This window comes from Yarrowia lipolytica, chromosome 1D (assembly GCF_001761485.1).
Source record: "Yarrowia lipolytica chromosome 1D, complete sequence".
Taxonomy (NCBI): Eukaryota; Fungi; Ascomycota; class Dipodascomycetes; order Dipodascales; genus Yarrowia; species Yarrowia lipolytica.
In genome coordinates this window covers 2,592,561-2,613,364 of record NC_090773.1, presented here as the reverse complement: position 1 = coordinate 2,613,364, position 20,804 = coordinate 2,592,561, and the positions used below count along the sequence as shown (strand labels likewise).

Sequence of the window (20,804 nt, the reverse complement as noted above, 5' to 3'; positions counted from 1 at the left end):
GCAAAACATCTATAATATCATTATCCAAACCCATTTTACTCGCCCTTCTTTCTAACTCCAGACACGATATCGTCGACTCGCAACAACAAGCAAGCAGACTCAATGGCGGTCTTGATACTCTGCAGCTTGATGGCAGCAGGCTCCCACACGCCGTACTCCTTCATGTCAACAACCTTTCCGTTGTCACCGTCAATGCCGTATGTGGAGAAACCCTCGGCTTGCTTAGCTCGCAGGGTGGCCAGAGTTCGAATGGCATTACCACCACAGTTCTGAACCAGGGTTCGGGGAATCACCTCCATGGCATCAGCCACGGCCTTGAAGGGCCACTGTGCAACACCCTCGATGGTCTTGGCATGCTCGGCCAGTCGCACGGACACAGCCATCTCTGTAGCACCTCCTCCGGGAGCCAGCTTGGGCTCGAAGAAGACGTTTCGAGCCACAGCCATGGCGTCAGCCAGATTTCGCTCAATCTCGTTGAGAATGTCCTTGGAGGGTCCTCGCAGCAGCACGGTGCATGCCTGGGGGTCTTCGCCTGTGATAAATGTGTAGTACTCATCACCAATCTTGGAGATCTCAAACAGGTTGCACAGAGTACCAACGTCGGAGTCCTTGATGTCCTCGATTCGGTTGACGATGGTGGCGCCAGTGACTCGTGAGATTCGGTTGTTATCGCTCTTTCGCATTCGTCGAAGCACACTGCAGCCGCCCTTAAGCAGATAGTGCTGGGCCAGATCAGACACACCCTTCTCGGTGATGATCAGGTCGGGTTTTACCGATAGCAGCACCTCGCACTGCGCCTTGATCTGCTCCTCCTCCAGCTGCAGCACTCGGTTCCAGTCGGCCTCCTTACTGATCTCAATGTTGGTCTGAGATTCACCCTTCTTGTACTCGAGAGGACAGTCAAGCAGCACCACACGGGGAGACTCGATTCGCCGTCGCATCTTGGGGTGGGTGATATCCTTGTTGATCATGACACCGTCCAACACACGGGAGTCCTCAATCTCACCTCCGGGAATCTTTTCCACTCGGACGTATCGCTTGATGTCAACCTCCTTCTTGCCGTTAATGTCGACAGCAACGGTCTTGACGGCCTTGAGAGCCAGAGAGGACATCTGCTCGGACCATCGGGACACGTACTTGGTGCCGATGGAGGCGGCAATGAGCTTCTTCATGGCAGCCTCGTTGTTGACGTCAACGGGAACAGAAATCTCCTCTACAACCTTGAGAGCCTCAGCAAGTGCATCCTTGAGGGCGGCGATGATGACAACGGGGTGAATGTTCTTCTCCACGTAGGGGAAGGTCTGAGCAAGAATCTCTCCGGCAAGAATGATGACGGTGGTGGTTCCGTCTCCAATCTCCTCGTCCTGGGTTCGAGACAGCTCGATCATGGACTTGGCTGCAGGATGGGTGACCTCAATCTCTCGCAGAATGGCGTGACCATCGTTGGTCAGGGTGATACCTCCCATGGGGTCGAGAAGCATCTTAAGCATGGCCTTGGGACCAAGACACGTTCGCACAATATCGGCGACACTGGGTTAGTGACATTTCTGAGGGTGGTGGATGTTGGATAAGCGTAATGATGGAACCGGCGGAGTCGACTCGTCGGGAGGAGTTCAATGGTGGTGTTGCATTCCCCCAAACACGACTCTACAGCTTGATATCACCACAAATCAAATGTCCGCCCTATAAGAAAAGATGGCCGAAGCAGCTGTCCACAGCCAAATTGGAAGTCCAAACAACATATAAAGGGTAAAACAGCTACCCCAAACGCCCCAATTTGCCTCCAATTTGCTTCAGAGGCCGTCCACCCCTCCAATTCCACCCTCCACACTCCATACTCACGCCTTTGCAGCAGTAATGTTGCTGGTCTGGGCCTTTCGTCCGATTTGACGTTCCTGGCCGGCGTCTGCAGTTAGTAGTTGTTCGTCGATTGTGTTTTTGCGGCCCCTTTTGTATCCACCGGGTACCATTTCGCATGGTGTTCTTAGTCATGTTGGAGTTACACGTAGAGCATAACACCAGACCTAGGTGGCGATTTGTGCCGCAAAACCCGTCGCGGACAACACGGGGCAAGTCGTGGGACGCGGTAGCACGCAATACTCACTCATAACAACGACAGGAGCTTGCATTGTTGTTGATTTTGTGGTTGATCTGAATGTGCACTTAGCAGAAGAAATCAAGATTTCGAAGAGTAGAGAAAAGTTGGGATAACTTTAATGCGTGGCGAGGCGTCTTGTCTTGGATAAGCTGACTAAGCGGTAGAATCCTGCGGAATCTCGTGGAAGGAGAGGAAAATATTTTCCAAAAGCTGCAGTTGGCTTTTTGTGGTGAAATTGTCATGCGACTGTATATTTTTATTGATTCTGCTGGTGCTTGAGCGTGTGTTGTGGAGTGAGTCTCGAGTGTCATGATGGCATAGAACCATCTGAAATACTCGAGGAGGTTCAAATGTCAAGAAAATACCATTAAATCCGGTCATTATGAGCTATTGGAATACATATTTGAAGTCCCCATACACCCTTCTCTTCTGGTTCTAGCTCCAGTGACGGAGATATGTGTTTGAAGAGCCTAAGATGTTGTTCCAGGACCACCATGGGCGACGGCAGTACACTAGAGAAGTAAGAAGTTGTTTGGAAGAATACACAAGTGCTCAATATCTATCTACAATCTTTTATTTATGTACCAAAGCATCTGGTATGTTTTTATCTGAACATATGTCGCAGCAGTAACACGAGGCGAGAGAGAAGACTCTAGTGGATCAATTGGATCAGAAGAAGAAAAATCACTTCAACAAGTGAATTAAACGGCTCTTTATGTCCGCTAGACACATATTTGGGGGTGTTTTTTCGGCAGATATGGACCATTTACTTGTACATGAACATGAACATGAACATGCAAAAGTGTGTGTATAACAGTGGGAAGAACAGTCGTTGTAGACGTTTTCGAGGTCATTTGGGCACTAGACAAGCCCCCATAAACACCATCATCCGATTAATCACAACTCTCCAGTCAATCCACTCCATCTCCATCATACTACAAGTACAAATACTGTACTTAGAACAGTTTTTCTCGTACACCGTATACAGTAGCACCGGCTCCTGTCTTACTACTAATCTACAAGTAGCTGTACCAAGCAAAAACTGTTGTAGCTCCAATCCAGGTTCAGTGATAAATACGTACTACTTGACATTCACGAATCAAGTATCCAATTCAGTCAATCAAAACGTCTTCCCTTTGACATTTCACACATCTGTATGAACATGACCACTTGGATCCAGGCTCCTTATAGGTAATCGTAGTCTCCTTCAAGTCAAGTACTGTACTCGCACTCGCACTCGGACTCCTACTACCAGCGGAATGTACATGATTCCTACCAATACCCACTTGTACTCCCAATACAACCCCTGAGTCCCCCTGCACTCATCCCTGTGCACGCTATGATGCCTCTTGGTTAACCTTCAGTAACCCAATCACTATTTTGTTAGAGTTGGGAACACGTTACCAGTATCAAGGTACGGACATGTTCATCAATAAATAGCTCGCCCAGCGAGCTTGTGTATTATTATATTGCTGGAACAAGAGCCGCACAAGGGTCTCGTCTAGGTCCGTAAAATCTCGGCGACCTTGCTTTGGTCGAAATTAACATCTCGGGTGTGAAGTTCGTCAACGGGTGGAGGTCCCGAGGGCTGGCGCACAGGAAACATAAGATCGCCATCCCGCGACTGAGGCTGTCGACCATCCTTATTAGGAGACGTAAATACGTTGGTGGACAGCGAAGACGCCTTTCTGTGTCCTCTTCGGAAAGGCGTTTCGGGGGTGCCCACCGAAGACGACCCAGCGGGTCCCTCGGGCGATCCTCCGGGGCCTGTCCCTCGAGAATGCTGACTCGCATGCCCTCCATGCAAAGCTCCGGCGGTGCCTACGGGGCTGCCGGGAGCCAACCCCACCATGCTGGTACTATTGGAATGCGAATGAGAGTACGAGTGCTGCATGTAGGGGTTATTTTGGGCCGTGACGGGCGTGGGATGGGCCAGAAAGTTGGCCGACGATGGCCTCTGGATCCGTGAAGGAGAAGCGGGCCGACCCGGACCCAACCCGTAGCCCAACCCGCTAGGAGCATTGAATCCATGGCCCCCATGAGGTGGACCAGCGTGCTGATGACTGTAAGAATCATCCAGAGGCGACGCCAGCAGCTGCTCGTGCAGCCACTGATGCTGCGAGTGGTGGGCCGGCAGCGTGGTGGGTGTGAATTTGTGTCCCCCCGGCGCCGAGCCCGGTGCTCCAGCGACCTGGGGTTGTGCGGGCTGCTGCTGGCCCTCCTGGATGGCCTCGTTGAGCGCCATCTGGATCCGCTCCTGCTGCTGCGAAATCAGAAGCGACGTCACCTGCAACTCCCGCTGCTTGGCCTGCAAGTGGGCGTACATGCTCTGGGGCGACGGCGACGTGCGGCCGTCCATGTTGGGGTCTTGCGACGCCAACGACGCGCCCTCAAACATTGGGGAGCGGGGCGATCCCACACGGATGGGCGAGTTGTATCCTGACCCGGAGCCGCCGGGGTAGCCGGCTCCGCTGTATCCTCCATACGGCACGCCTGTTTTCGACGGCGAGCCCACCCGCTGGATGCCGGGGTACTCCTGGAACGGCGACCAGATCCGCTGGCCCTGAGGACCCACAGTGTAGTTGTGCTGCAACTGCTGCTGCTGCTGCATCTGCTGCTGTCGCCGGTCGGTGGCGTTTTTCAGACCACTGATAAGTGCCGCTCGGGGAGATGGCAGGGGCGCCTCGACGGAGTTGGATCCGGCCGAGCCAGGGCGTTCTGGCGTATCATCGTTGAGCTGCAGCACCGGCGGGCGGAATTGCTTGTATTTGTGTTTCTCAGCTTCCAACATGGGGGATTGTGGCATCTTTGTTGTTGTGTGTGTGGGGTGATGTGATGTCATGTGGATGTGACGATGTTGATGATGAGACAATGTGACAATGTCAGCGTGACGCAGAAAACGTGCTTAAGAAGCCTCCTGTACACAAACAGACAATGCCGATAACGTAGGATGAACGTGCAATCGACCTGTCGATATGCCCAGTGTGGTTGTGCGTGTGTCTCGCTCGTGTGTCTGTGTCTGTCGATGTCGATGTCGATGTCGATGTCTGTCGATGTCTGTCGATGTCAAAGTCGAAGTAAAACGCACCGAAAAGTGTGAGTGCAATTAGAGCTCTGGGCGGAATCACGTGACCAACCTCACACAGCTAACCTCGTGTGGTTACTGGTCCGAATGCGAAAAGGGGCCCGAACGTGAGGCGTGTTTTGGTCAGAGTGTGTCTCGGTGGTGGGTACACCTCTCTAGGAACGGGACTCTGGGGGAGGTAAAATTGGACTGGGTGCCCTGCACAATAAGGTTTATGCCAAGGTGCGGATGAATCTTGGTAAGGGGTAGGTGGAAGAGGGTTTTGACGGGGGGCCAGATGATGAGTCAGCAGACGTCTGGAATTGGACCTGCTCCGCCAACTCGGTCGCCGAATGGCCCCCGTCCGCCTCTTTCCTCCCCTTGATTTCAGTGTTACGTCATGGGACGTATGAGCAAAGTTTATTTGAGTGTGATTGTCAGAGTCGATGAGAAGAGCAACATGCTGGCCGAATTAAATGGAAGAAAAAAGCTGGTAATTATGGAGACTTTGAAAGTATGTTTCAATCGTCTTTTTCGATTGATTGAAGAAAACCGGGTCGTTATACGCCTTGTAAATCTCGAGATATTGACGATTTCGTCCTGTAACCGACCACTAGACATGATAACGCTGCTACAAGTACAAGTGCGAGTATATAAGAAACCCAATCGAGGTCGCCGGTTCAAGACCATTCGAGACCATGCGATTCGGCCACTTTAGACGGTAAACATGCCCTGACGCAATCACTGTACAGTCTGAGGTCTACATTGTTGTAGTTGCGTGCGAACCTTGTCAAAGTTGCGAGAAAAAAAAGAAACGACGACAGGGAGCGATGAGTAAGTATTCGAGAGGTGTATTGAGATGAGTAATCATCACGTGAACGAGACCACCCGAGCGTGGTTATCACGTGGCTGTTTTCGTATAAACAAGTCGCCCCCTACATACTACTAAATAGCTCACCACCCCAGATGGGTATTTTTAGCACACGGTCTAAGACGCGTCTCAGATGCTGAACCACGTGATTCTAACCAGGGGCAAGGTTGGCGATCGCTGCTCGATTGCCAATTGACGTCTCCGCCATCCTTGCATCTTTAAAGCTCGCCCCCAGCACCCGTTTTTCGTGTGTGGTGAAGGTCACCATGTTCATGACTGGGGTACTCATGAGTCTGCACGGTGAGATGGCTCCTGTGCGTTTCGTGGATGGCAGGAGCGACCGAGTACAGTCTATCTACACAGCCATGTCTCAAACCAGCATTGGTGATGCATCTGTGAGCTGAAGCCAGAGCCGGCGACAACCAGTGTTGATAGCGCGACTTGTGTACAAGTAGCAAGGACCCAACATTACATAGGAGTGATTACTCCTACATACATGCGGCGTCCCGGGCCCATGTAAAACGAACTAGTCGGGGTTATTTGGTGTCTTAGCTCTTTTGATTGCTGTCGATTGGGAAATAGAAGCTGCTACTTGAGTGGTTTCTGTATCTTGTCAACGCCATTAGGCCGGTATTGCGCGCTTGTGATTTTTTGCTATTTTATTTCATTTCGATCAAGATAATTCTCGGATAATTCCAATAGTTCCCGGATAATTCCCAGAAATACCCAGCAGGGCGCATATTCACTCAATAGCAATGTTCCCACAGACTCCACATAACTTGAATGTCGGTTTCGTATCTCCTTTGCCTACACTCGTCGCCCCAATTCATACTGGGTAGTAAGTACATTCACGGTTGTAGTTCTGGAACAGGAAGGAGGAGTTCAGATACTTGCAGGCACTCAAACCCTTGCCACTTGGACAATAACAGCACAACCACTGTCTTCTGACCTTCCACAAGCATCTTGCTTCTCGCTAAAGTCCCACAAGGGCATCTATAGTGCAATCACATGTTGCTACTGTACCTGCTGTGGACCACGCACGGCGGAACGTACCGTACAAATATTTTCTTGCTCACATGACTCTCTCTCGGCCGCGCACGCCGGTGGCAAATTGCTCTTGCATTGGCTCTGTCTCTAGACGTCCAAACCGTCCAAAGTGGCAGGGTGACGTGATGCGACGCACGAAGGAGATGGCCCGGTGGCGAGGAACCGGGACACGGCGAGCCGGCGGGAAAAAAGGCGGAAAACGAAAAGCGAAGGGCACAATCTGACGGTGCGGCTGCCACCAACCCAAGGAGGCTATTTTGGGTCGCTTTCCATTTCACATTCGCCCTCAATGGCCACTTTGCGGTGGTGAACATGGTTTCTGAAACAACCCCCCAGAATTAGAGTATATTGATGTGTTTAAGATTGGGTTGCTATTTGGTCTTTGTGGGGGAGGGTAGCGACGTGGAGGACATTCCAGGGCGAATTGAGCCTAGAAAGTGGTACCATTCCAACCGTCTCAGTCGTCCGAATTGATCGCTATAACTATCACCTCTCTCACATGTCTACTTCCCCAACCAACATCCCCAACCTCCCCCACACTAAAGTTCACGCCAATAATGTAGGCACTCTTTCTGGGTGTGGGACAGCAGAGCAATACGGAGGGGAGATTACACAACGAGCCACAATTGGGGAGATGGTAGCCATCTCACTCGACCCGTCGACTTTTGGCAACGCTCAATTACCCACAAAATTTGGGCTGGAGTTGAGGGGACCGTGTTCCAGCGCTGTAGGACCAGCAACACACACGGTATCAACAGCAACCAACGCCCCCGCTAATGCACCCAGTACTGCGCAGGTGTGGGCCAGGTGCGTTCCAGATGCGAGTTGGCGAACCCTAAGCCGACAGTGTACTTTTTGGGACGGGCAGTAGCAATCGTGGGCGGAGACCCCGGTGTATATAAAGGGGTGGAGAGGACGGATTATTAGCACCAACACACACACATATACTACAATGTCTCAGGGTGAGTATTCAGATGGAGAGTGAAGCGTGGGTTGGATACCTAGAAACCTCTGAGAGCGTGAGAGCGTGAGAGCGTGAGAGTCATCAACAGACTAGCGTCCTTGGCTCAGGTCCATTCCATCGTCAGACGAGCGATTCGGAGACTGCCACAGACTCCTGTCTGATGTCCACTTTAGACCATCTACTAACCTAGCCGGCCGAAAAGATTTCACTGACAAGCTCTCCGAGGGCGTGACCCCCGACTCCCAGAAGTCCACTGGCGAGAAGCTCTCCGAGAAGGCCACCGACGCCTACGACAAGGTTGCCAACGCCGTTGAGCCCGAGTCCCAGAAGTCCACCACCCAGAAGGTCGGCGACAAGTTCGAGTCCGACACCTCCAAGGCCAAGTCCGACATCTCCGACGAGAAGAACAAGGTCGAGAAGGAGGGCGAGTCTTACATTGACCAGGCCAAGGACTTCATCAACTCCGGCAAGCCCCAGGAGTACGTTGACCAGGCCAAGGAGTCGATCAACAACTTCCTTGGTGGAAACTCTGGCTCCACCGGCTCCACCGGCTCCACCGGCACCGGTGCTACCAAATAAGTTATCTATAATTTATTAATTTAGTCTATCAACTTATTGTCAAACGTGTATTGTACCCTACAGGCACGAGTAGCCGTATCCATACAGAACTTGCGTGTATCTTTGACCAAGTTTCTCTTGAAGCCAATCTGCTGCCTTGATTGAGACAATCTCAGCTGCTGTAAAGGGTAGTTTTTAGACCCAGGAGTTGATGTGTGCTAGGAGAGAGATATGTAACCAGATTCAAGACTCTTATGGTGAATGAAGAGAACTTAGGACTGAAATGCACCGGCTTGTACTTATGAGCACTGTACGTACCACTCACTCCTCCGTCTAGATTGCCAGTGGTATCTCTAGGAGACGAAAAGATCCGACAAGGGATACTTCAAGAGTCGATTCAGAATTGCAGTTTCGTACTTCCAAGTATCGTCTTGCATGTCTTCATTCTTCACCAGAGACTAGACTAGATTCGACAGTACGAGTCCCGTTGAGATGATATGACCATTGAAACCGACAACCCAACCTTCGAGTCCGCTATACTACAGTATCAAGTCCGCTACACTACATGTCCTACAGACAGTATTTGCTGCCAGTTACTACTTGGGCCTATTACTTAGGAACATCAACTCTAGTTACATTTTTTGTTGAAACTGGACTGTCCAACTGGATGGACACAGCCCTTGCCACTTTACTCGTACAAGTACTCCTTCACCTGCTCCATACACGACAATACGAATACGCAACCACAGACACCCTTGGTAGGGTCGTTATACTCGGCATCTCTACCCTCCACCATGAATGTCAATAATAGTAAATGCATTTTTGTAGACCAGTCCTTCTGCTGTCGTCTGTCATATCTGTCATCTCAGTCATCACATCATCCTCTTCTCATCCTGCTTTCATCCTCATTCCCTAAGCCTCCTTGGACTTCTCCCACTCCTCCACGGTCTGGGACTTTTGTGTAAAGGCATGGATGGCGGCAATCTCCTCCTTGAGCTTGGTGTTGACCAGTCTGTGTCGCATGAGCTTGTTCTTGCCCTTGAAAATGTCGGACACAATGAGAACCTCGAATGCCTGGCCACATCCTCCACTGGCGTCGGTCACCTCCACATGATGGGCCTCCAAACGGTCCATCAGGATATCCTTGAGCGAATCGGTTGTGAGCATGGTGTGCAGAGAACGTGTGCGGTGCGTGGCAAGCTGGGGGTGTCGCAAAGGCGGTGCTGAAAGAATGATATATCCACGGCTGATATCTTCTGGGGAAGGTGTGAATTATCAGATGGCCGGGTAACCCCCAAAGTTAGAGCCGTGCCAAAGTGAAGTGAATGGTTATGTAACCCCAAGAGTGTAAGAGATAATGATCCATAAGAAACCTCCCAGTGGCCACGTGATTATCTGGAATCTATTTTCAACATTTATTTTCGAGCATTTATTTTCAAAACTCCTGCCATTTTCCCTCGATCCTATTTACCCAATGAGCTGCTTCCAATGTGCATCAAGTAATTATGTCGTCATACTAACAACTGAAGAGATCAGCGGCTTAGTAATACAAAAGGGGGAAGATGGAACAGGGTGGATTTTATTTGAGTCTTGCTGACTAACCATGTTTCTCGTTGAACCAGTGAGAAACTTGCTTTTTTCGTCAGTTCCTTATGAAGAAAAACCGACTTATTGGAATGACTAATAGAGATCACAAAAAGTCCAATATAATCCAAACAATTTCGGGAAAATGTCAAATAGATCCGCTGATTCAGGAGGTGCTCTAAATCAAAGTCGTGAACCTCGTGGAATTGCTTGTGGGTTCTGTAGCTGACATCTTGTGTTCCTTGGTCCAGAAACGAGTCTCACGGAAAAGTTCGAATGCAAAGGTGTCGTACGCATCAGTGTTCGCACGAGTACTCGTACAGTGTACTTACTTGTACTCGTACGTTCATTCTATCCATCTACCCTTCTAAATTAACACAAACTGGAATGAAGATCGATCTAGAATCTGACCGCTAGTAGTCTTAAGCTCCGACTATAACTGGTACTCGTACAATAGGTACTCGCCCATTTCGGATTCCGTGTCTCGGTGGACTCTGGAGCTACCGCTGGGTCGTTCTAATAATAGAGGCGGTCCCTTATGTATTAGCGTAACGGCGACATCACCAAATGGAGTCCTTGGCACGTTGTGAGAGCGGTTGTATACACTTGCGTATGGGCACGGAGTGAATACTTCTCCGACGGACCCCGCGGGCGATCGATTCATTCGCAACTGTATCCACGGCAAGGTCTAGCTCGCTTTTGTGCTTTCTCGAGGTGTAAACATACGTGCGGAGGGCCGCAGTTCAAGGCCGTGTGCCTCGAGATAATAAACGGGCTGCGATGGTATAGTAAAGGGGCGCTAATGACGATAGAAACAAGCTGATTGGACGTAGGTGCTCTCCAGAATGAAAAGTAAGACACTTGGCAAGTATATATGAGTTTTAGACACCCAACCAAGAAATCCTAACCGCTATCTATACCGAAAGTTTCGACCAACAGGAACGAGGCATATTGGCTTATTAGTTGCACTTGGTTGCAATTCCAGTTTCGCTACACACATTCTCCCTGCACGCTCCGTACGTGTGGCTAAAACACGACGGACATGTCTTATTCTGCTACGATTGCGTTTACAAGACAGGCATCTCCAGATCGATCCTCTTGCGAACGTTTGATCAAACGAGTTTAAGACGGCTCGTGTTGCAGGGGCCGAATCCTAAGTCCGGAGCATAAGAACTGGCTTAGTGATGTGTCAGAGATGAGTAATCCCTTGGACCCAGATGCTTGTCGCCGCAGGCATAACAGCTCGGGGCTGACACGCAACTCTGGCACCTCTCCCACCTCGCACGTGAGAGCCGGTCTTGATGCAGCCTCGACTCTCCTTGGGTGGCCTGACTTGGACGCTCGTGTGTACTGTAGCAGAACAAAGACAACACGCCCATCCCAACTCTATGGTTCCTCGTGCTATTAAAACGGCTATTAAACCCTGGCCCTGTGAGACCAGGTGCCTAGCGAGCGCTGCGATCGACATTATCCACGCCCCCCACGCCGAACGAGGCGAGGTGCAGCTGGTGGTGACAAGGGTAAACCGCCCCGGTCCGTCGGTAATCGAAGGTTGGAGGAAACCAGCTGAGGACGAGCGGAGGACGAGCGGAGGATGCGAACAGGTGAGTTTTTCGCTTTGAACCATGCTGGTCGTCCTACGTTTCCCGTAGACACGTCCCCCCTTCAGTTCCGTTTAAACATACGGTTATACTGCACTCTTAGTCCAAGAGAATCACTAACCTGTCACTGAGTCAGTATACGACCTCCAACTTAACCCCAGTGCTGTTCACCGTGCTATTGACACGCAACGGCCGGCGGCCACTACGGCACTACGGCCACAAAAACCACCACAATACAAACACAAAACAGCCGCCACACACACACCACCACCACCACAACCACCAACCACCACCACACACACCACCGTCCCCCATCCACCTCCGCCGTCTTCTCATCTTCACCAATTCCTCGGGACGTTCCGGGAACAAACTTTCGAGACAAGGTGCTGCAGCGACGTCAAAGTAGATTCGCACAAAGAAAACGTTAAGAGCTTAATAGTGTTATATTAAACGAGCGTGCCTAGGAGGTCGCGCGGGCCCGTTTGTAAAAGGGGCTCAAAAGGGCAGAATGGGGTTTTTGGGCGTGAAAAAAAACGACACGAGTGGTCGGCGTCACGTGATACACCATTTGGTCGGCGCGTATTTCCAAATATCTGCCCGCAACGCCCCAAACACACCGTCCTCTCCTCCATTGGCTACTGCTTATCATGCATATCGTCCAATGACAAGCGAGAGATAAGCGGACAAAACCTTGTTAAGGTTTGCTTGACTGTGATAGTTGAGGTTTATCAACTACAGTGTCACCAACTTTGGATCCTCGATATTGGGCTTGATTTGTGGACCGTTTTTCATATCAGTTTGCGACCGTGTATTTGCCGCCACAAAACCTCTTGCCCTCCGTTTTTCCGCGCAAATCAGACGTGATTTGAGCCTGCAAAGTGCCTTTTACCCCCCCCTTTCGACCACAGATAAGAGATTCACACGACCCTTCTCATCTCATTTCAGCAACACCAACCACCATGTCGTTTATGCCAATGGATCTCGACATTGGACACGATTATATCGGGTCAAGTGGGCCGTTTGGAAACCACATGGACTACCAGACCACCAACAACCATTTCGTCTCTTCGGGCGCCTCTTCCAACACCTCGTCATTGTTTACCAACACAACCTCGGTCGAGAGCATGAGCAGTTTTGGCGGAGGAGGTTTCAACACTTTGAAAAACGATGGATTGACACAGATGAACCAACCTGCAGCACCGGTGTCTGCAGCTGCAAAACGAATAGGCCTCTCGTCAGACCCCAGCACAGATCTCGCCATGGTCACCAACATGTGGAAGATGTATTCCAAGGCCAAATACCAGCTGCCCAACCAGGAGCGAATAGCCAACCTGACGTGGCGGATGATGGCGCTGGATCTCAAGAACTGCGCGCTGCAGTACCACGCAAAAATGGCCCAGAAACTGCACTCCAAGCTGGGCCAGAACGCATCTGTGCATCGGGATTCTCGGGTCGTCATGAGCGCTGAGATGGGCCTTCGCCAAGCTGCCGGTGGCCATGATAATGATGATAACGATGACACCGACTCGTTTGACTACATGGCCCACATTAAGCGGCTCAGCGAGTCCAACCGGAACCGATGGGCTCCCCAGAACAATACCACCAACACTGGCCACAATAGCCACAACAACCACAACCACAACGAATACACTCCGTCGGTCAACGGAGGCCATATGAGTAACTCGACGCTCACTTCGCCGTCACATGTCACTTCTCCCATCACCTTCACCGCCAACGACTTCCATGCTCCCGCTGACTACTCGCAATCGCTCCCCGCCACCACGTTCCGACGTCAATCCTTCATGGACGACGCCCCCAACGCGTTTCACTTCTCGCTGGACCCCCTGGCGATGGAAGCTCCCGACTTTGGCATGCCCAACCAGACGCAGGCGTCTCACCAGCATCAGCAGCGGGTCCGTGCCTCCAACCTCAGCAATCGTTTGAACCAGGCGCAGGGCCAGCAACAGCAGACGCCTTTGTCGCAGTCGTCGCCGTTTGGAGTGTATCAACGACCGGAGTATAATTCGGACGCGTTGTACTTTGACAATATTCAGCTCGGAAGCGCCTCCCAGGCCTCCACCCCGGGCATTACATCACTTCCTAGCTCCAACATGGGCACCCCACAGTGGGTGGAGCCCGCCTCGTTCGACTTCATGGGCGGCATGGAGCAGCAGCAGCAGCAGCAGCAAATGGGCCAGCAGCAAATGGGCCAGCAGCAAATGAACCAGAATCTGACGGTGGCCATCAACCAAGGCCATCTTTCTAATCAGCGGTCACAGTCTGTGGTGGACATGTCGCACATTTCGACGGCCCGAAAGCAGTCGAAATCCGGCACGTCCACACCCCGAGGACTGCCGCGCACCATGTCAACGTCCAACATTCCCCAGCAGCGCATCTCCAAGCCCAAGACCAATGTCTCGTCAACCAATGTCAAGGCTGGCGCCAACACAGTTACGGCCGACGACAAGCCTACGTCGTGCACAAACTGCCACACGCAGACCACGCCGCTGTGGCGACGTAACCCTGAGGGTGAGCCGTTGTGCAACGCCTGCGGTCTGTTCCTCAAGCTCCACGGAGTTGTCCGGCCTCTGTCGCTCAAGACTGATGTGATCAAGAAGCGAAACCGAACCAACGGAACCAATGCATCTTCGTCGGGGACCGGTGGAGCCAGCACAAACACGCCTAGTCCGGACTCGGCCAAGGAGACCGCGTCCACAGCCACTCGCAAGGGGGGATCCAGATCTCGTTCTCGGAAGAAGGAGGAGGCGACCGTCAAGGGAGATACTGCGCAGAGCACGCCAACCCAGCCGTCGACACAAGAATCGCCCGTGGGCATCGTCCCCAACAAGACGGATTCCGAGGAGCTTAAGATGTTTGGAGCTGCCAACGTCGAGGAGAGAGACGGACAGTGGGAATGGCTGAGCATGGCTTTATAGATTGCATCACGATAAGGGGGGGAGAAGAGGGGTCGGGAGGATGAGCGCATCTCCAATTATTTAATAATTAATCTGACATAATGTGTTGTAGTTGTATGGCAGATATACTGAGGTGGTTGGTATAGGAGTACGACAAGAAGTAGAGTAAGTGTAGCTACTTGTACTGTAGATGTTTCGTTTATCGGTGAGACATGTGAAGTGTACATTCGAGACAAAAGTGTCCACCGAAAGCAAGTTGCTGAAGAGATATCGGTATCGAAATGGTAATAGGATGATCAGATCGACTAGGAGAATAGATTTCAGTACTTTTTTCCCAGTTTTTTTCCCTCAGAATTCCTGCTTTCTTTTCCATCTTCTGGCACCTTCACCTTCGGTGCAGATTATTAGCTCAGTATCGCCAGTCGGAAATGTCGGTCTCGACGACGCCAGCCACTATAGAAAACATATTGGACACCTGAACCGTATCATTATCAGGTGAAGGTCTGCTCTTTACCTCTTTCTCTGATCACCCCTTTTCTCCCGCTGACTCAGCACCCGCAGATGAAAGATATTACCAGATTATCTTGCATGAAGCTGCATGCACCTCATCGCCGGTTGTTGGTCCTCGTTGCTTCTTTGGATCTCAGCCTGTGAGACACGGAGCGGAATTTTGAACGGTGGCGGCAGTAGCTCATCTTGGCAAAAACACGAGCTTTTCGAAGCTGCAGTTTCCAAAGCACTAGCTACTTGTAGTCTAGGTGGAGTGGCATAGCGCTGGACTCGCATTGTGAAGACGCTAACAGCGGTTGGGTATTGAAGCGAATGTTGGCGGCTAGACGTGAAGAGAAATATGAGAGATCTACAAGTACTGTCGTTGAATTGAGACTGTATGACCAAAAAGTATTAGTTACTATTGACTCAGAGACTAGGCTTCAAGCAGACCATCATCTAACTAGTTATTTCAATGTACAATCTACAGAGATGGAAGCGCCAGACTGAATAATTAGAACATCCGCTACATTACTCATCCATATATCTCGCCAATGTGCTTCTTTCCACTAACACACGCCAACGCTTGCCCGTAGTGCCTGCACAGCACAGCTAGCGTCCATCTATGGTTGTGTTTAGCACCTCTCAACTACAGAAAACAGCCAATGTAGAGATGCTAGCATCTTCTCAAGATTGTTTCAGCCCTATGCCAAGCGATGACTATGAATCCGTCGACCAGAAACGGCTATTGGAACCCGCCAGTGCCGTTCTGCACTGCATAACTAGAAAGGGGCCAAGAGAGATCTAAGAGATAAACAGGGGTGGAATGGCTTTTCCTAACTACCCTATTCAACACAAGCCCTCCTTTCGCCCCTCTCTCATCACATGTGTGGTTTCAATCTACTTGCAGCACTTGCACCTTCCTGATTCTGTTTTCCTCACTTACTGTCCATGTCCCCACCCTTCAGGCAAGGTGTGTAGTGGCCATGCACTTGTCTCCTGTCTACTTCCCCCCACCCCCCTTCGTTCCAACGTTGCCAAAGCCAACTAGCAGCTTTTCCGTGCGTGGCAAAAGCTGTTTATGTCCAGACCCGCCAGTCATAACTGACTGTTATTGCTCATAACCTCAGACCCGACACGTTCCCAGACAATCATAAGCTGTCGAGCGCTGTTGGCAGCCTGCTTATAGCCTTTTCTTGTCGCTCTACTCCCCGCCAGCCTCCTCTTGCTCTCTCTAACCCCACGACGCTGTCGATACCACCCTGTACGACTTTTTCTTTGTCATCTGCAGCTCTCTGCACTACCGACTCCATCCGAATACCAACAACGCTCCTCCTCCGAGGGAAGGGTCCATGGACACGGAACACGAGGCAAAAATGGCCGATCCCAAGCGAACGGTGCAGGCGTGCGATCTGTGTCGCCAGAAGAAATCGCGGTGTTGTGGCACTCGACCCACGTGTGCAAACTGCGTGCGCAGCGGCTCCAGCTGTGTGTACGCAGCCCAAGCGCGCAAACGACGACGAACCAAGCTGGAGGTGATGGAGGAAAAGCTGCAGATCATGTCGCAGGACGAAAACTGCGACGTTGCGGCGCGACAGGAGCTGCTCGAGAGCTTTGCACGCCGACTGGAGAAGAAACGAAAGACTGAGAGGATCGACAGTCAAGTCAACAATGTGGTGCCCCAGATGTTTGCTGGAATGGTGGCTACGCCCTCGGAAACGCCCACAGACGTTCAGACAACCATGAACGCCATGGTCACGCCATCCACGACCCCTCCAGATCCGATACAGGCCCAACAGGCCGTCGAACCCATTATGGATGTCCAACACATCACCCCAGATACACAGAACCTGGCGAATCACGACACCCACGACTCTCATGATACCCACGATTCTCACGACACCCACAATACCAACCACAACACGCTAACATATTCCAACCCGTTCACATATGACGACCCCATGGCCAACCGGCCCGTCTTCTGCTCCACTTCCGACGCTGGTCTTCGGTGGATTGAGACACAGACGTGCGACGTTGGATTCCACAAACGGTACTCCCACCTGACTGAGTCACTGTTTGAAACGGGACTCAACTTTCTACGCAACTGGAGACCACCGGTGCTGCCTAGCAGACCGATTTGCATGAACGAAGACGTGCTGCGGTTTCTGGCACGCACGTTTCTGGAGGCTGCTAACCCTTATCTCGATATTGTGGATGATGTCGACGTGCTAAGGGTCTTCAATGTGGTCATTGAATCCGATAATGCCAAGCAGGATGAATATTACAGAGACGGCCACGTCCAGCTGTATAATCTCTCGTGTCCCGAGTCTCTGCTTTTCCACAGCTGCGTGCTGGTCAGCTTGGAGATTTTCATGGACGTGACACGCAACAAAAACGCAGCTGAACTCGCAGACACAATCTTGCCATTGGAGAAGGCCACAGCTGTAAGAGACCAGGTCTATATCAATGCCCAGAGAGACTACATGAAGCTAATTAGTGGTGGAGGAGGACCCGAGGGTCTAGGAAATACATCAGATACAAGTAACTACACACAACTATCTCTACAGGCTTGCTTGGTGTTATTGACTAGTACCACGGCGTCCAGTGAACCTCAACTGATGGAACCTCTCATAACAACCTGCATGAGACTCTGCTACCAGATGAGATTGCACAGAGAAGAAAGCATTGGGTTTATGAGCCGACATCGAACTCTCAGAAATTGCTTTTGGGTCACCTATATGTTTGAGGCCACTTTTCTGGGCCGGTTGGCTCGTCGTCCTCTGGTTCGAGACTATGACATTTCTCTCTTGTACCCCGAATCGACTCTTCAAGACCAACACCATGGTCCTTTCACACCCAAGATGCACTCCACTGCCAACACCCCCTGCAACTCGTGGTTGAATCCATACATTCGTCTGTGCCGTCTTCAGTCTCGTGTCTGTGACGAGCTGTACAATAACGTGTTTCCTCCCGATACACGTGACCCTGTGGAGCTGTTACACATTGCCTCAAAACTCGACTCCGAGCTACAATCGTGGCGAGCCTCAGTTCCTCATGATCTCGACTTTGAAGCCGAGTATGATGCAGTGCATCCTATCGTTCTGGAAGCATATGCTCCCTTACATGGAGTGCACATCCGACCCGTCAATATCCAGGGTCTCATCAACGAACGGTGTTGCAACGCTTACAGATTCCGGGTTCGAAACCTCGGTCTCACTCTGCTCAACTGCATGTATTTGCACGTGACCATTCTCATCCACAAGACTTTCTTCTGGTACCCGCGATGGGCTCTTCCGGTCAACCTGAGTTTTGTGAGGCCCACTTTTGGCTCGTACGACGTTGACGCGACTGCGCAGGCTCTCAATCCAGCAGAGTACAGCAGCAACGGCAACTACATTCCACCGCATCGAAACGAGCATTTCTCTGCGTCCTTCTCACAGAACAGGTCTTACACACAGAGCAACCAGTCCACCGGACAGGCGTTCAACCTGCCACATGTTGATATTCCTTCCAAGCGTGTGTTTGCTTCCAACTCGTTGGTCCGATCCTCTGCTCGAAAGATCTGCAACGCTCTGACCCGTATGGATATGCGATACACGTCGTTCATTTGGATCTTTGCCTTCTTTCCCACAGTAGCGTTCGATGTGCTATTCCAGACGATCATCCTCACTCCTCTGGACTCTACCACGTCAGCGGATCTGTCCCGGATGCGGTTCTGCATCAACTTCATGAAGAAACTGAAAAACTCCAACATCAAAACGTCTGAGCAGGTGTTTCTGCCCATCTACGAGCAGCTGTTGGCGTACGCCACGGGCTTTGTGAGCAACTGTTTGACCACAAACGACGACGATGTCCAAGACAAGGGCGTGGGCGGAGAACTCGGCTTCTTCCCTCAAGCTACAGGAGACTCATACTGGGATGGATCCACTGGGGAGATGCCTGAATTTGTGGCAATGTCCAATACTGCTCCTGTTATGATGCCAGGTGAGTCGTGGACTCACAGCGGAGATGAGAATCGAGTGGTGAGGAGGGTCATGTAGCGCTGGCAGCTCACGGCGTGGCTCAACAAGTGCAGCTTGTCGCTTATTTATCTATTTTGGAGACATGTACAAAATTCATTTCTAAAGATTATCTGTGGAGCACTCGTGCGTGTAATCGTAGCTTACAGTTCTTGTACAGTGGTATCTACGCGTCTCACTGTGGCTTGTACCGAGATGAGCTCCAAAGTGTTACTTGACAAGGTTGGAGTTCCTTCACCCTAACTAAAAAGGCCGATATAGCAATAAATCAGATTATGAACTACATGTATATTCAGATGCAGTAAGTGGCATCCTTGGATCGATTGTGAGTACAGTACGAGTAAGAAAACCACAACTCTCGAGTGTTGACTGCTTGTGTCTGCAGCTTGACCGTATTCTGTTGTTTTTCTTCTTTTTTTCTTTTTTCTTTTTTCTTTTTTTTCTTTCATGTTTTTCGTTTTTCATTCATATTTCATATTTTTCATTTTTATTTCATTTTTTCATTTTATTTCAGCCCTATCCGCGACTCCAACTCCAACTCCAACTCCAATGAGCACACCTTGTACAGTAGCTACTGTAGCGGTACAAAAGAAAATAATTGCAGCCTTACGGCCTCGTACTGAACCCTGGCCCGTACCTGGGAGCAACTCTCGCTCTACTGTACAGCAGCCTTCAAAAGCAATACTAAATTCGTTTTTCGCCAATATATTATGATGCGAACCATGTGAAGCATACCATTCCAAGCTCGCGTAAAACCAGCAACCACCTGTGGCAAGGGCTTGAGCAAAAAAGAAGCCAAGCTCAGCCACACGCCCAGGCTGCACTCTTGTTTGAGGTTGGATCTTTTTGTCCCTCCATCCGTGGAGTCGGGAATCCGGTGGATGTTTCACGGCTCTGGAGACCACTGCCGCCTCTCGACGTCTATCGTCTTTCTCTCTTTGGCCGAGATATTGCCCCGGCGAAAACTAGACAATCGTCGCACGTGAACAGCGTACATGACACAGCCGTCTTTGTGTCTTTCATGTCACTGTTTGACTGTTTGACGTGACATCACTCTGGTCCACCTCACTTCTCACAGTGCCGCCGCTTCCATACACCTCAACATGAACCGTGTGCGTTTCCGACGCATAATAGGCGTGCCTATCGTGAGCAGCCAAGCCTGACGCAACAAAGCGAGCAGCACCACAACGAAAACCTGTTTTTTTGGTAGTCGTGGCAAGCCCAGTATCCAGCATTTATAAAATATTATTATTTTTGCTTTTTACCCGCTCCTGCCCCTTTTTCTATTCCATTCTAGTTTTTTTTTGACAGTTCGGCACCATCTGTATCTCTCCAAAAGCTCTCAACCTATATCACCTCTGTGAGCCTGGAGTCTATAATGAGGCCAGTGGGTCGAGATATAAATAGCCCAGGCTAATTAAGCCAAATGTGGGTTTGTTGCCCTCTTTGAGCCCAAAAATTAACCAATGCATAGTAATGCATAATGCCTCAGCTCCAAATAAGGTGTGATCATTTTTAAGATTTTACTGGATAGGGAAATGCGTCTGCAAGGTTATTTTTCGGAGTTCGGAAGTTAACTGCTAACTCCGAGATG

At 50.7% G+C, this 20,804-nt stretch overlaps 9 protein-coding genes across 9 annotated transcripts; 5 read left to right on the top strand and 4 right to left on the bottom strand.

The window, feature by feature from the left end:
- Positions 1 to 35: 35 nt before the first annotated feature.
- On the bottom strand, positions 36 to 1,970 carry YALI1_D26114g (uncharacterized protein; the record flags this gene model as incomplete). The annotated part of the gene is made up of 2 exons (XM_503078.3): positions 36 to 1,530; positions 1,843 to 1,970. 2 exons carry the CDS (start codon positions 1,968 to 1,970, stop codon positions 36 to 38), a joined length of 1,623 nt encoding a protein of 540 aa, XP_503078.3.
- A 1,629-nt stretch (positions 1,971 to 3,599) lies between these two features.
- On the bottom strand, positions 3,600 to 4,940 carry YALI1_D26084g (uncharacterized protein; the record flags this gene model as incomplete). The annotated part of the gene is made up of 1 exon (XM_503077.3): positions 3,600 to 4,940. The coding sequence occupies one exon, from the start codon at positions 4,938 to 4,940 to the stop codon at positions 3,600 to 3,602; it is 1,341 nt and encodes a 446-aa protein (XP_503077.3).
- Positions 4,941 to 5,048: 108 nt separating this feature from the next.
- Positions 5,049 to 5,294, top strand: YALI1_D26082g (uncharacterized protein; the record flags this gene model as incomplete). Its single annotated transcript, XM_068282795.1, has 2 exons — positions 5,049 to 5,157; positions 5,200 to 5,294. The coding sequence occupies 2 exons, from the start codon at positions 5,049 to 5,051 to the stop codon at positions 5,292 to 5,294; spliced, it is 204 nt and encodes a 67-aa protein (XP_068138896.1).
- Positions 5,295 to 6,687: 1,393 nt separating this feature from the next.
- Positions 6,688 to 6,995, bottom strand: YALI1_D26064g (uncharacterized protein; the record flags this gene model as incomplete). Its single annotated transcript, XM_068282794.1, has 2 exons — positions 6,688 to 6,840; positions 6,903 to 6,995. The coding sequence occupies 2 exons, from the start codon at positions 6,993 to 6,995 to the stop codon at positions 6,688 to 6,690; spliced, it is 246 nt and encodes an 81-aa protein (XP_068138895.1).
- A 1,037-nt stretch (positions 6,996 to 8,032) lies between these two features.
- YALI1_D26051g (uncharacterized protein) lies at positions 8,033 to 8,623 on the top strand (the record flags this gene model as incomplete). The annotated part of the gene is made up of 2 exons (XM_503076.3): positions 8,033 to 8,042; positions 8,235 to 8,623. 2 exons carry the CDS (start codon positions 8,033 to 8,035, stop codon positions 8,621 to 8,623), a joined length of 399 nt encoding a protein of 132 aa, XP_503076.3.
- Positions 8,624 to 9,514: 891 nt separating this feature from the next.
- Positions 9,515 to 9,769, bottom strand: YALI1_D26036g (uncharacterized protein; the record flags this gene model as incomplete). The annotated part of the gene is made up of 1 exon (XM_503075.3): positions 9,515 to 9,769. One exon carries the CDS (start codon positions 9,767 to 9,769, stop codon positions 9,515 to 9,517), a length of 255 nt encoding a protein of 84 aa, XP_503075.1.
- Positions 9,770 to 10,254: 485 nt separating this feature from the next.
- On the top strand, positions 10,255 to 10,603 carry YALI1_D26030g (uncharacterized protein; the record flags this gene model as incomplete). The annotated part of the gene is made up of 2 exons (XM_068282793.1): positions 10,255 to 10,359; positions 10,412 to 10,603. 2 exons carry the CDS (start codon positions 10,255 to 10,257, stop codon positions 10,601 to 10,603), a joined length of 297 nt encoding a protein of 98 aa, XP_068138894.1.
- A 2,143-nt stretch (positions 10,604 to 12,746) lies between these two features.
- YALI1_D26006g (uncharacterized protein) lies at positions 12,747 to 14,723 on the top strand (the record flags this gene model as incomplete). The annotated part of the gene is made up of 1 exon (XM_503074.3): positions 12,747 to 14,723. The coding sequence occupies one exon, from the start codon at positions 12,747 to 12,749 to the stop codon at positions 14,721 to 14,723; it is 1,977 nt and encodes a 658-aa protein (XP_503074.2).
- Positions 14,724 to 16,543: 1,820 nt separating this feature from the next.
- YALI1_D25968g (uncharacterized protein) lies at positions 16,544 to 19,231 on the top strand (the record flags this gene model as incomplete). Its single annotated transcript, XM_503073.3, has 1 exon — positions 16,544 to 19,231. One exon carries the CDS (start codon positions 16,544 to 16,546, stop codon positions 19,229 to 19,231), a length of 2,688 nt encoding a protein of 895 aa, XP_503073.3.
- Between the last annotated feature and the right edge of the window lie 1,573 nt (positions 19,232 to 20,804).